The 16,025-nt window shown below is 37.5% G+C and overlaps 1 protein-coding gene across 1 annotated transcript; it reads right to left on the reverse strand.

Moving 5' to 3' along the window:
* Positions 1–3,799: 3,799 nt before the first annotated feature.
* LOC140043359 (uncharacterized) lies at positions 3,800–15,926 on the reverse strand. The gene is made up of 20 exons (XM_072087864.1): positions 15,803–15,926; positions 14,989–15,231; positions 14,375–14,557; positions 13,993–14,132; positions 13,511–13,739; positions 11,984–12,157; positions 11,578–11,784; positions 11,315–11,470; positions 10,382–10,552; positions 9,990–10,157; positions 9,684–9,857; positions 8,883–9,130; positions 8,499–8,685; positions 7,800–7,937; positions 7,466–7,707; positions 6,997–7,291; positions 6,650–6,798; positions 6,395–6,536; positions 5,777–5,894; positions 3,800–5,497 (listed from the first exon to the last, which is right to left on the reverse strand). The coding sequence occupies exons 1-20, from the start codon at positions 15,864–15,866 to the stop codon at positions 3,895–3,897; spliced, it is 5,031 nt and encodes a 1,676-aa protein (XP_071943965.1). The 5' UTR covers positions 15,867–15,926; the 3' UTR covers positions 3,800–3,894.
* Positions 15,927–16,025: the final 99 nt, after the last annotated feature.

Raw genomic sequence — 16,025 nt, forward strand, 5'->3', positions numbered from 1 at the left:
CACTAGCAAGTGCTAAACTGAAGTCTATAGAACTCTTCATTGCATACATCCACTTAGCAACCTATAAACCGGTATCAACAAAATCCTGCACGGTGATTGGTTGACTGTTGCTAATCGGTCACCAATCCGTATCTCTGCTGAGGGTAAACATATTCAACAATCAGTTGTCATAATGCGGATATTGTGGTGTGTTGCTTTCATTGTTATCAATGAAAAACTGTACGGGAACAATACTTATATAAATTGTCATTAATAATAACAATGTATATTTGTTTCGTTGTCATGGATATAAATCAGGGATTTTTTAAAAATTTTTCTTTACAAATATACAATTTTTCTATTTTTACTTTATTAATATAATAATAGCGTAGTTGGCATATCTTTTTGATAGACTGCATCTCTGGTTAAAAAGCGAAGTGCTACATATAGCCTATGTATTGTATTTGGTATCGCCAACATGGTCATTATTACGTAACGTCATATTTAAAATGTTATCGGAAAGACTCCTTTTGCGAAACATACGGGTATTTTGTGATGTGTAGAAAATACGATAAATAGTAAGCTCGCGTATTGCACGAATTAAACGTAATTAAATGTCTATTGATTTGACACAGACAGTACAATAGAGCGAAAATTGTTAAAAAAATATCTTTAAATATATAAAGATGGAGGAGTGCTACGTAACTGCTTCACGTTTTAAACCGAGTTACCCTAAGACTTAAGGCAACCGTTCAATGCCTACGCACGTCGTAGGCCTACGAAGTATGAAAGGGCTTTTTTAAAATGTTAAATGTTTTAATATAACGAGTCACTAAAAAGCCACCACAGGTTCCCTAAATTCCATGAGGTATTTTGAAGCATTTGTGGTAGCTTACTGATCACAATGGCCTTTTACATCATGAAAAAAGTTGCCAAACTCGTTTATATAATTCTCCTATAACAGCTCCTCATCCCACAATGAACTTAGCAATCGATAATTATTATTATTGATTTTCTTTACGCTAGACTGTTCGCTCATGTGTGAAATGTAAACAATGTATTGACAAGGACTAAATATAGAGTTCATAAAGAATTTCATATGTGAATAATAAGCTATACAAAATGGCACGGTCACGACTCTCTGGAGATATTACGCAAACAGTAGTTCAAAAGCCTGTAGCCAACGCACTTTGAAGTAAATACATTGTTCTTTACTAATTCAGTAATATACACACACGTCACACATGAAAGAGTGTTTGCATAGGTTGTACTTTTAATAGCTCCTACACAAACGTTTTGCTTAACCGATTTAAAGATTATTGCTATTTTAGATATGTAGACCGAGTTTTTAAATTTCAGTTTGCGTTCATTGTTTTTTTACATCGATGACACACACCATAAACGTATTGTATTGGTCATGATAATGCAAACAAAGTTTATAGCTGGGTGATTAACGTGCGGCCTGCCATATTTGAAAGTCCAGTGTTCAATCCTGACCTGTGCCATTATGGATGTACTTCATTCCTTAAATTTGTATATCCTGTTGGCGAGTTACTTGTTGGATGAAATAATAATTGAAAAATGTGAACTACAAATGTATATGGGCAAAAGTTCATGAACAATTAAATAATAGTACTTAATTCGAAACGCACCAGCGCAGATGACAGGGTGCGTGAGATTCTGCTCTCAAGCTATTCTCAGTAAATCCGTAGTTTAGTAATCAGTCATGCATTTTGAGTTGAACATGGAAGAAAAAATTGAGTATTTATTATTATTATATAATACGATCTACATGGGAAAGGTATACATTACCGTGACAATTTGAATAAAGAATCATGTAACGTCACCACCATGATAGATGTTTTGTCCGGTTGCATAACGTTAATAAACATGCTTCTCTGTTAAACATTAAATGTCATCCCCATGCCATTCCTACCTTATTCACCCATTACAGCCCATCACTATCAATGCTAAAGCCTGGTTTCCATAAAATCGCTACACCGTCGTTAACAGCGTTTCCATTAAAATCGCTACACGCGCAGATGTCGCCGACGCAATCGGGAAGGCTCCCCGATTCATCGCAGTCAAATCGGCAAAGTTCAACCATGTTCAACTTTGCCAATTTTGTCGGCTATGAATCGTATACGCGTGCCCAGAGCCATATATAGAGAGAGTTACGGCATTGCGTTCACGGATTTTAGAAAGTCACGTGGTGTGCACGCCGGCCATGTTTGTGTCCAACTATGCCTATGTAGCGTATGGAGTCGAGTCATTTGCTTAAAAAATGTATAACATTCACAAGGCTTTAAATATCGAATTTAATATCAAAACAATCAATTTGTTTAAAGGTTTTTGTTATTAAGATAATAACGAAATCATAAAGTTACTGCGAACATGATTTTAAACAACAAAATGTAAAAACAATGCATTATACCAAAGATAATAAAGATAATTTATATTCTTTGGCATTACTAATACTAATAGAGAATCGCTGTACAAACTAAACGCGCACGCGTAGAGCGTGCATGGAGCGCACAACCAGAACCGTTCCGAAATTGCTATTTTTGTTGTTTAAAATCATGTTCGCAGTAACTTTATAATTTTTTTATTATTTTAACAAAAACCTTTAATCAAATTGATTGTTTTGATATTAAATTCGATAATTAAAGCCTTTTGAACGTTATACATTTTCAAAACAAGACTCAACTCCATACGCTACATAGGAATAGTTGGACACAAACACGGCTTCTAATCCATTCAATGCCATTACTCTCTCTATATCAAAGATACTATAGCGCCACGAAGTGGCGTATATAACCAAAGAATATAAATAGGTAAAGAATCAACAGTACGCGCTGTTATACATAGAAGGATAGGAAACGCGGACGCTTATTCATGGACGCGTAAGAATCCAGCAGCCGAACGACGGCGGGCTCTAGATATGGTTCCCGTCTAATCCCACGTTTCGATGGATCGTGATGATCTGATGTGTTCTCGCGTCTGTGCTCTACTAATTTTGATATTATTAATATTTTGATAATCATTTTGATAAATAATCATCGTTTTCATTTTTATAGATATTTACAATAAAAGTTTTACCTTACCCACGCCTGAAGGTGGCGCACTTCTTCTAGCGAAAAAGAAATGCGCCACCTTCAGGCGTAGGCAAATAGTAACCCGGATGTGGTTTACACCGCCAACGGAACTGTTGTATCTTCTCCTTTTATTATCATTTGATATAACTACGTGGCGCTATACGATCTTTGCTATATATGGCTCTGCGCGTGCCAAAGAATATTTAGCGCTCGCGTACTAGATCCCCCGATAAATTCTAGCGTTTCCATAGAATCGCTACGCTCTGTCGTGTAGCGATTTAAAGCCCGGCGCACACTAGAGCTTTCGGCTGAGCCAACTGGCACGAGTAACACTTGGCTCACTAAAAAATTTGCCGCAAACTATGTTCGCGTTCTATCGGACGCACACTAAACGCCTTGAGTACGCGATTTTCTGATTGGATAATTACTTACTACGCTAACAGCACGCGCTGAAATATCATAATAAATCAGAACATGTCATGCGCAGTGGAATTTTTTAGTGAGCAGGAAGCTCACGTTCGGCGCACACTTGAGGAAAATGGCACGCGTGCCAAAAAATATTAAACACGATAGATATTTTCCTCAGCGGCATGCGTGGCCGATTCCTCACGAAATCCCCGGCGCACACTGTGAGGCAAGTCTTTATGGAAACCAGGCTACAGAAGAAAAGAAGCACTTTCATAATTTATGTAAAGGTACGAATAAAAAAAGAACATGAATGCCGTTTCTAAAATTTAATACAATAGCAGTAATACATATTGCAATATTGGATACATTCATGTATACATGTAAAAATTCCTAAGCATTCCGAAATGACAGATTATTCGTGCGTATCAACGTATTCTTCCTCGGTATCTCCGTCGTCATCAGAATCTACAGCATGGGTAGTCAGTTGAGATTCTGTAATAGGTGGGGTTACGCCATTCGCAGACAGAAGATACGCCAATTGCAATGCCCTGCTTTTGAAATGGAATTCAGTGTCGTTTTTAGTGTCACTGCTTCTAGTATTATTTCTTATTTGTATATTTTCTGTACTATTACGTGTTTGGGAAACGTCTGCAATAGGTGGAACTTGGTTGATTTCTTCTGTACTATTTTGTGTATGTCGAGAAACGTCTGCAGTAAGCGGAACTTGATTCATTTCTTCATTACTGTTTTGTGTATGTCGGGAAACGTCTGCAGGAAGCGGAACTTGGTTGACTTCTTCTGTACTATTTTGTGTATGTCGGGAAACGTCTGCAGTAAGCGGAACTTGAGCCATTTCTTCTGTACTGTTGTTTTGTGTATGTCGAGAAACGTCTGCAATAAGTGGAACTTGAGCCATTTCTTCTGTACTGTTTTGTGTATGCCGGGAAACGTCTGCAGTAAGCGGAACTTGAGACATTTCTTCTGTATTGTTTTTTGTATGTCGGGAAACGTCTTCAGTAAATGGAACTTGAGCCATTTCTTCTGTACTGTGTTGTGTTTGTCGGAAAAAGTCTGCAGTAAGTGGAACTTGAGCTATTTCTTCTGTACTGTTTTGTGTATGTCGGGAAACGTCTGCAGTAAGTGGAACTTGACACATTCCTTCTGTATGAGATTGTTTAGTGTTATTCTCGCATGTTTCTTCAGTTGACAACGCGTTACCAAGTTCCTCACCATGGCATGCAAACGCGTTACCAGTGTCCCTATAACCTGACAACGTTTCAGATATTTTAAAATGATCATGTATGCTTTGTTGAGATATATTTTTTGAAATCTCTTCCAAGAGACTGTCCGTGCTCACTGGATAAGATAGTTGAAATGTAACATCATCGGCATCTTGATTTACACTTTCGGCATAAACATTTTCATACGTCATATACCTGCTGCTTGTGTGATGTATCTGATGATCTTCTTCGCCTGATGAATCGTTTACTATGACATCTTCGACACCTTCGTAATTTATTGGTGATATTTCCTGATGGTGTATCCTACCTGATGCTCCGGAATTGTTACCATTTTCTATCAGGTCGACTGATTCTTCTGGTTCAGAGTTCCCATCTGGTGTTGTGTCCAGATCACCATTATACACATTGGCATAAATCGGCACCATGTATCCTTCCATATCTTCTTCGGTTTCCGAATATGTTACAGTGGTGTACCGTGTACCAGATTGGGACACACGACAATCATCAACACGTTTCCTACCCGTCAGTTGTTTCAACATGAGCTCTTTCTTTTCTCTCAGCTTTCGTCTAAAATTCTTTTGAGATGGTTGTCTTTCATCTTGGTGGGACAATTCAAGCTCTTCATCCAATCGCATCTTCTCGTTTTTTATATCAACTTGTCCATCAAAGTACGTTCTGTCAATTTGTCGAAAATCAGCAAGAGTCATTCGAAGTGGACTGCCAAAACCAAGGTAATCCAGAATAGTGTGTATTACGTTTTTAACGTAGTAGGGTCTAATAATAAAAATAAAAAAAATACATCTTGCCTAAAATAATAAGGTAAATACACCATCGTAGTTTGAAAGAATTACGTCAGGCTCTTTGAAAATATGGTAAGCTTCAGTCTGTGTCAATATTCGTCGATGCGTGTAATTATGAGTTATTAGTTGGGGTGGAGTTTAAGAGTAAACTACTACTGAGTAAGACTACTCTAAGCAACAAACGGCAATGAAGCGTGTGGAAGTGTGGAGGAAGTTATTTAGTTGCATGTATACGTATACGTCTAATAAATACCTTCGACAAAGATACATAATGCAGGATATACTACTCGTCATCACTATGGCGATGACGACAGCGGCGAAAAATACTTCGACGGATATCTTCCATTCCGTCAATGTACGTGCTAGTACGTCTACAAAAAAATATTTCTAGTGATATTATTATTATTATTATTATTATTATTATTATTATTATTGTTAGTGTTATTATTATTATTATAACTGACTATGCCCTAAAAAATATACCAAAACACCATTTAGGTTAAATTGCTAACGATCTTAACAAGATTATGGAATCTCCATAACATTATCCAGTAAAATATATGATACACATTTGCATGTAGTAGCTATTCTTTGACAAATTCAAATTTCGTACACTTGCAAACTTTCCCATTTTATTGTTTGCTTGAGTTTAGTTTTTAGTTTTAGTTTCGACTTCTGCAAACTTGTTTTTCGATAGTTTGCCGAAGTCAACTGTTCTACACTACCAAACTTTGGGAAATTATTTCTTGACAAACTAGGAGTTTGCTCTAGTTTCCAAATTAAAATAGAAACAAACAGTACCTTTTAAATTTGCTATACAAACTTTGACCAAACGTGTGTCAACTAAAGTTGTATTGTAGGCCCTACTCACCATAGGGTTCAGCTATCGATACGGCAAACGCTTGATGGATCTCAGCCCTATTGGAAAACCGAAACTGACAGGCATACAAACCCTGCGCCTCTTCGTCGATGTGATGAAGATGAAGAATGGTTGTGTTTGGTAATATTGGGTTCTACATCAACACAATGCCAAACAAAGCAAAAGATTATTATTTACAGATACGATGTAATAAAACTGGTTAATACTTTAGCACGAAGAAAAAACAAGTACGATAATCTTTCTTACATCATTTTCAAGTCGAATGTGTTCAGCCGCTGGATCGACGAACTGGTTTTCCTTCAGCCAAACTATTTCAACACCGTGTTCGTGTTCTGTATTTCTACACCTTAGTTGAACACTTGCCCCATGGATTACATAATGTTCTTGAAAGTTTGCTGCAAAAAATTACAATGTATTCCCAATTTAACACCAATGTTTCAATACAGTTTTCAGAAAGTGTTTTTTTTTAGTCTCGCTGATGACGGCAACGCATCATGCCATGCGGGGAGACATTTGGAATGTGTTTCTTCACTCGATTCTTCGTTGTATATTCTAGGTCTCTCGCAAATCGATTGAAAACAAGAAATACTCACCAGCTAGTGTGGCCGATGACGAATCAACACTTTTATCGTAAGACTGCTTTAGCATATCTGTCATCAAGTACACTACATCGTTCAGTTTAATTTGATAAATGTGGCCAGTAAATCCTACAATATCGCCTTGTTTTGGATCCGAACTTTCCCATGGTGGTAAGCCCCCGATGTAGATTTTGTTTGACGGAGTAAACCGCAGGTCTTGCCCGGATAGTTGAGACGCAGGCTCTTTGTTGACTCGTAGAGAAACCTGGTTTGGCTCAATTTGTATATCAACGATCATCCATGTTTTAGTCTAAAGAAAGTAAGTGTTAGGATGGCAAGTTGAATATAGATTGTAACATGAAGTGAACAAATGTGAAAAGAGGAATAAAATTTTATACACTTATGAATCAAAGAATAATAAAGAATTATGTTGTTATTCCAAATTTAAAAGCATTGTTACAAATATAATACCAGCGGTCCCTACCTCTTCAAGATCTCTCTCAATTTCCAAATTTCTTTCACCCAGGTTCAAAGAAAGAACGATTTTATTTTTGTTCAATTTCACTGACATAAAAGAGCCGGAAACGGACCCGTTACAATGTATTAGAAGACCATCTGAACCTGGAGCGCTGACGATCGCTTGTATGTTCCGTAAATGTCCGTCATCATTTTGTGTAATTGTTGAAAATTGTTCTCCATTGAATTCAATAGGTGTTGCCATAATGTCTGTGACAAACAATACGTCATCAAATAAGTTAGTTATTGAAGTTAACTATGATTGGTTTGGGAACGATAACTTGGAAGTAATGTGTTCTTACCTATTAGATCTCTGTCACTGTTCAAGCTCGTGTACGGTATGTCTGATGTTCCATGCCAATATATCTTATCCTCAAACAAAGTCATCAACTTATAGTTCATTGTAAATTTGGCGATCTTTCCTACGAACCCCGACCACACTAAACACAATACAAGAAATAAGTGTCATTACTATAACTAACTGCGTAATATTTTTCTCTAATCTATGCTGCTAATACAAATCGAATACAATGTTTCGTTAACACTGTGTGTGTTGAATCAATGTACTTTGCATTTGTTTAAATCTATCTTACAGCTTCTGTTTCAAATTGTGATTGGATGCATCAGTCATCAACTTGTCTAACTTGGTACTTAATAATAATAATAATAATAATAATAATAGGCCCAATAATAATATCCTGGATTTATATAGCGCCTAATGTTGTGAAACCTCTACGCGCTGAACATTATTACCCCAGTCATTTTTTGGGATCAAACACGTATGGAAACATACTCCCATAATGCAGCTAGTAATCAGCGCAAAGTTGTGTCTTGATCTAACCGGGTACCCATTTATACACCTAGGTGGAGAGAGGTAAACGTAAGTAAAGTATCTTGCCTAAGGATACAAGCAATGCAGCGAGAGTTGGATTCGAACCTCGATCTCACGAAACGCTTCAGTTTAAATCTTTGCTGGCTCGTCGTACAAGTTTAAAGTTTACCTGTTGCTTTGCTATCTACATGTGGGTACAGATGAGGCATACAGCCACCAAGGTATACAGGAAGATCGTAGTCAACAAACTCTGTTATCTTTTCAGTAAAATTGTTTGTCTTTGTATATTTGTCATTTAGTCGCACATGTCCCAGGTTCCCGGTAATAGAAACTTGTATTGTGTTCCATTTAAAAAGCTGTATGGTATACGAAATCGATTAAAATATATTTGGAACTTATGTAATTATACAAGTATAGCTTGATGCTGTGATACGATATAAATTAATTATATACTGATAACTTAGTTTAGTGTAAAGGCTGCTTTCTACTACTAGTTTTTAATTATTAAAAAATGGAACACCACGCAGCACTCAATTTTATTTACAGAACTAACCTCCACTGGATGACCAACCACTTTGAGTTCTGCTGATCCAACTTTAGCGTAGAGATAGACACACCCACCCACCAAGCTGACGTAAACCAACTGACGGTTATAGTAATCATGACGTTTCATTACAATCAAACCGTCTGCAGATTCTGGCAGAAGTCGCAGATACATAAGAACTTGTTTTGTTGGATACCCGTACTTTGTGTACATTATGAACGATTTGCCATTAAACAGTCTCATTTCCTCTTGGTGCTCTAAGAAATTCAGACAAAATTGATGCTGAGGTATTAGGCCTACTGACCGTAGTAATAGTTTAGTTTTGTACTAACCAATATCTGTTTGTTCATAATTGTGATAATTGGTTGCGTTGCGCATCACAAATTCATTCATTTCATTTATTCTTTATGTTGTATTCAAAATGTACATATACAGCATTACAGATACCAAGCTCTTAAATTAATATACCTAATTAAATAATAAAACAATAAAATAAAAATACAAAAGCCCATGGACCACAAACTGGTAATACGTGTACATTGAATCTCTCTGAGTAAAAATCGCCAGTATGCATCTATTGCTGAGCCGTAAAAGGCATTTCTCATAATGCACATAACCAGGATTATTAGAGTGGTTGACTCTAAGTACTAAAAAAACATAGATGGAAGTACATACTGTAAGTACGCATGCGCGGTTCACGTGAATGAATTGAACCAGTATCTAATGCTTTAGTCTACAACTAAAGTTGTTCACGGTAAGTTCTGAATACTGTGATTATGATTGAGTTCTTAGCAAATGTTTGACAATTACCTTGTGTGCATGGCTGTTTGTAGCAGTGTCTGGATTCTGTTCCATAACCATCGCATAGGTTTCCATTACCAGTAGGTGCTGGATTCGTACAAGTACGATCTCTTGATGTAATACCTTCACCACACGAGGATTTACATGGTCGCCATGCATTCCAATTTGCCCAATTTCCATCAACTGATTGAATATGTCAAAATCATTGAGAGTTATATAAGAACACCCGTTATATTGATGATGGTGTAACAATCATCAAAGGAACTGGGATTAAATGTGGCTTGCCGAACACAAAAGCAAAGCTCCTTTACTTACCTGGACAAGGGTCAAGACTGCAGACACTAAGTTGTTTATACTCTCCACCACATCTCGCCACACTCACTACATCATCTTGAGCCAAGCACACTCGTCTACGATTGGTAGTTCCACCACCACATGATTTCGTACACTGTGTCCAATTTCCCCATTCAGCCCAAGATATTTCTTTAAAAAATGATTGTAACAATAGTAAACAAAGAGGTTGTAGAAATAATTCGCTAATTAATTGGGTGAGTTATGTTTTAATTTCTTAATTTAAAATCTATAAATAAATCTGAACGTCTTGAAATTTACTGTGAACTAACGTAGGCCTATTTGAAGTCGGATATGAATACTGGGGCTTGTTCGAAATAGCAGGTTATATTGAATTGGTAAGATCTGATATTTACCTGGACAAGGAGAATCTTGGCATTCAATACGTTGTGTACTATTGCCGCTACAAATCGCTCCTCCAAAGGCAGGTCTCGGATTGGTGCACATTCTGTATCTTTCGGCAAAACCAGATTTACACGTTTTCGAACAAACTGTCCACTTCGTCCACTCAGACCAACCCCCGTTAACTGTCAACAAAATAGATCAAATGAATACTACGGTTTTTAACACTGTTATACTACACATTAGAAAACGACAAAATTAATATCGCCACCTTAATAAACAAAATTCTATTTATCAATACATTCTAGTCAATCAACAACAACAAACAAACAACTACAAAGTAAGTGGCAGGAAACACAAAGGGGAACTAAATCCCTATGACAAGAGCCTGTGAATCCTCTTACCAAGTAGCACATAAAGATAAAATATAGCATTTCAATAACAATATCCACACAAGAAATGGCAAAAAACCATTCATAAAAATACAAAAACAAGCAGAAAAGTAAAAACACTTTACTCAGAGTAGAAATTCATTTTAAGTTTGAACAATAATGTAGGAAAATTATCCATTAAAAATGAGTTCTTGACTTCGTCTTGGATTTCTTCCAACAATCACGGGAAAATATGAATTACTGATTGATGCAGGCCGTTAATTCCGTGCATAAAAGTGTCTGAAACTTAATACCTAGACGACGTGTATTGACGCAAATATTTTACGGATACTTTCACAGTCTATGTACCCCATTAGAGTTTTTCGACATTTACCCAAATAGTTGGCCTACACTAAAGCTCGGTTCTCTCTAGAGATGCAACGCAAGGACTTGACGCAAGCACGAGAGTAGACCAATTACAGTTCGAAAATCGCTTGTGATTGGTCAAATCACCTACGTTGCGTTACGTACTTGTGTTGCGTCTCTAGTGTGGGAACTAAGTTTAAGCTTACATACCGACGCATGGAATGTGGCTATTGCACACTGCAACATCGTAAAGCGGACCACTACACGTGGTATTTGTTCCATCGTCAACGCAAGTCCGATGGCGTAACATGGTTCCACCGGCACAAGTTGTTCTGCAAGAGGTCCATCGGCTCCACTTGCTATATTCTAACAATTACACAATGTATACACAAATGTGTGTTTAGAAATTTGTCTTTTATTCTGTAATAAACTGACAACCTAAAATATTTCAAGCAATATAAAAAAACGCTTACCTTGCTGTTTGACTGCATGGGTTTCATTTATAGGACACGATGCTTCCATATGATTACACCTCTCTTTTCCAAACGGTTCCCCTTCACATAAACTGTTTGAACCAACCGGTGTCGGATTTGTACAAGTCCGCACGCGAACTCGTTCACCCCATCCACATATTGATGTACACATACTCCATCGAGACCATTCGCTCCACCCTCCTTGTCCTAGCAATTTAAAAAAATAGAGTTTGGGTCAACACATTCTTGCTTCATAATTCATATGTAACTGTGATAACTGTGAACTGCATTTTACTTACACAGTTTATCAATGACAAGTGTTATAACATAACATTTAGATAATCACATTATCATCTGATTATAGTAAATGACGAAGACGATAATGAAAAGAAAGATAGTGCCTTACGTTGACAACTTGCTATCTGACATGGTACTTCTTTGATGATATTATCTTTTGTCGTGCCATCGCCTAATACGCACGCCCCGTCACCAATGCAACGTCGTATCGATTGTCGGACACCTTCACCACAAGTCATAGAGCAATGGGACCAATGAGACCAAGGTGAAAAGTGTACTCCCACTGTGAAGTCAACAAAACGGTAAAAGAACGTTTTCATAAGTTATAAAACCTAGTCCACACTACGTTTGTAATCTACTCGACTACACTGGCACTGGCACAATTTGCCGAAATTTATCAACAGGTCGACTACACTAGCAAACTTTGCCGAAGTTTGTCAACAGGTCGACTACACTAGCAAACCTTGCCGAAGTTTGTCAACAGGTCGACTACACTAGCAAACCTTGCCAAAGTTTGTCAACAGGTCGACTACACTAGCAAACCTTGCCGAAGTTTGTCAACAGGTCGACTACACTAGCAAACCTTGCCAAAGTTTGTCAACTGGTCGACTACACTAGTCAACCTTGCCGAAGTTTGTCAACAGGTCGACTACACTAGCAAACCTTGCCGAAGTTTATCAACTGGTCGACTACACTATCAGACTTTGCCAAAGTTTATCAACTGGTCGACTACACTAGCAGACTTTGCCCAAGTGTGTAAACTGGTCGACTACACTAGCAGACTTTGCCGAAGTTTATCAACTGGTCGACTACACTAGCAAACTTTGCCAAAGTGTGTAAACTGGTCGACTACACTAGCAAACTTTGCTGAAGTTTATCAACTGGTCGACTACACTAGCAGACTTTTCCGAAATGTCAACTGGTCGATTACAATAGCAAACCTTGCCGAAGTTTGTCAACTGGTCGACTACACTAGCAAACTTTGCCGAAGTTTATCAACTGGTCGACTACACTAGCAAACTTTGCCGAAGTTTATCAACTGGTCGACTACACTAGCAAACTTTGTCAAGGTGTGTAAACTGGTCGACTACACTAGAAAACTTTGCCGAAGTTTATCAACTGGTCGACTACACTAGCAAACCTTGCCGAAGTTTGTCAACTGGTCGACTACACTAGCAAACCTTGCCGAACTTTATCAACTGGTCGACTACACAAGCAAACCTTGCCGAATTTTATCAACTGGTCGACTACATTAGCAAACTTTGCCAAAGTGTGTAAACTGGTCGACTACACTAGCAAACTTTGCCAAAGTGTGTAAACTGGTCGACTACACTAGCAAACTTTGCCGAAGTTTATCAACTGGTCGTATACAGTAGCAGACTTTGCCGAAGTTTGTCAACTGGTCGATTACAATAGCAAACTTTGCCGAAGTTTGTCAACTGGTCGGCTATACTAGCAAACTATTTAATGTTTTTCCATTGTTCATGGTAGAGGAGAAACTCCACGGTTCTCTCTAGCTAATTCGGTCTGACTTTATCTGCAAATCAGCATTTAAACTGAATCCACACACATTATGTCTCTAATCGTTTTAGTTCGTGATTGATAGTGTCGAAATAAAGTTCAATGGTAACATTACCTGTCTCCGTACAGTTGTTTTCAAAACAACGCGATTTTTCAAGTGAGCTTCCTGGACACATTTCTCCAGCATTGAGTGGACGCGGTGAATCACATGAGCGTATATGATACCGATGACCATTACCACAGTTGGATGAACATCTACTCCATTCACTCCATTCTGACCATTTTCCGTCAACCGGACATCCTTCTGAGTGTTTGTAGCAGTTAATGTATGACCAATATTTGTCCTGAAAAGAAAAACGTGACAAAAGAATTGCTTGGAATTTAACCTATTAGACCATTAGATTATTCTGACCATTTCTAGAAATGGTCAGAAATATTCTAATATAAAGTCATACATAACTGATAGAACATACTCCAATGTTTTGATTTCAATACCGTTTTTTTTTACTATGATGAATGGGATACTTCACAAACAATGGCATATTTCAATATCAAATTTGGTAATATTTCAGAAATATGTCCTAATACGTTACGTACCGCTTCTTCCTTTTCTATTATAATGTCTTCAACTTCTTGATAACTGCAATGAGATAACAAACACTTGTTCTTTAGTTGTGGGTTACTTCTGTGTAGCATCTTTAGATAATTTACACTGACTTTCGAGAGAATTGCTGAATCTATAAAATACAATTTCATTAATAAAGATAAGAAACTAGATCTATATTGTCAACGGGTATTCTCGATGAGTGCTCGAGCGGAATACTGTATTAAGACATTTTTATTTGAGAATGCAGTAATAAAAAAATATTAGTGAGCTGGTTTGTAAAACTATAATTGTTCTTCTACAAACTGGAAAGAAGAAAGAATTGTCAACAGATGATAATAGTTATTTTGCAAAGAAAGTTAAATGATACAGTACCATTTTGATGACAAGCGATTTTGATATTGCATTTAGTGATTTGTGTTGTTTGACCACTACACTGTCTGCCTCCATTACTTGGTCGTGGAGAGTCACAAGTCCGAAATCGTGATTTCATACCATCCGGACCACATGTAATGTCACAATGTGCCCATTTACTCCAAATACTCCATCCACCGTCAACTAAAAATATGAATACCAATACTTGTTTATTTAACGTAACTGATTAAATGAGCCAATTGAATCGAAATGACCGCGCAATACAAGTCAAGGCGTAGACGTATACATACGTACGTATGCCTATCATTTGAAACCCGAACGCTTTTTAAAATGGAACTTAGGCCTATAACATTTGCGGTATAGACTTACTACTATTGACACTGCTGCACTAACATGACACTAGTCCGATATAATTCTCTATTTAGTAGGCCTACACCGAAATGTTTATTTTCTGTAATACTAAATAGGCCCTGCCACTACGTAGTATTATCAATGATACCCCTTTCACACCAAAACACCTGGGCGTCAACTCCGGAGAACACCGGGGCGTCAACTCCGGAGAAGTGTCTCCGGAGTTTTGCTTTTGGTGTGAAAAAGGGGTATGAGAAGCGTACCTGGACAGTCATCTTTACGTCCTGTCTTTGTACATCGGTACCAGTTCCAAAAGTTACTAAATTGAAACTGATCTGACTCTTCTAATCCCCACACATAGTGTCTAGCCTCTTGCTGGGAGCACATGTAATGTTTGAGATGTAGGCAGTGTGTGATGAAGCGCGTTCTGTCAGGTGGGTTCAGCAACTGCAACGCATTACTCAATTCTGCGGGAATGCGAAAAGTAGCAGCGCCCGATTGCGGTTCTACACACAAAAGGAAACAAAACAACACTATAGCCTAAATATAAGTTTATTTGGATCAAATGGATAGATAGACTAGGGCGTACTTCAATTTTTATATAGGGCCTAGCCTAGCGTAGGTCTAATAACAAACATTTAATACTGCGGTATGCCAAATTAAATAAGCTAGGCCTACGAGGAACCTGCAAAGAAAGGTAACATTTGTTTCACAGTTTTTTAAAAACAGTAGGAAATAAATTATTATCATCCTTTTAATCAAGTTTCAAGTTTCGGTTTTAATAAACCTCTTATTAGCAGAGCATAATTATTTGTATGATTCGTGTCATAAACATTTGGAACATCGATTCACACATATAACAATTGTGAGAGGGGGCATGCCTTAACGACGTACGATGGTTATAGCAATTAATAGTTAATACTGTAGCCTACCTAGCCTATAGGCGCGGCATGGTCTGCCTACCTCTTAGTTAGTCTTAGGCAGGCCTAGGCCTAGCCTAGGCTACCTAATTCTCTAGTTATTTGCTTAAGTAAACGTAAGTATCATTAAGGCCTTACTAAAAATGACTTTACTTACCACACCAAACTGTATAATTTATGGCCAATATTAATATAAAGAGTTGAAAGAAAATTCGTGGCATTGTAAAATTATGATTTATTTCTCTTTCAACAAACACATGCTGTTAGAGAGTAGACATGGCGGCGACTTTTAAAAAAACAAAACAAAAACTGTAACTGGGCCGACGCACAGTGCGTATATATTCTTCATGGCAACAACAATTACTCTTAAAAGTGCGCAC

The sequence above is a fragment of the Antedon mediterranea genome, chromosome 1 (assembly GCF_964355755.1).
Source record: "Antedon mediterranea chromosome 1, ecAntMedi1.1, whole genome shotgun sequence".
Lineage (NCBI taxonomy): Eukaryota > Metazoa > Echinodermata > Crinoidea > Comatulida > Antedonidae > Antedon > Antedon mediterranea.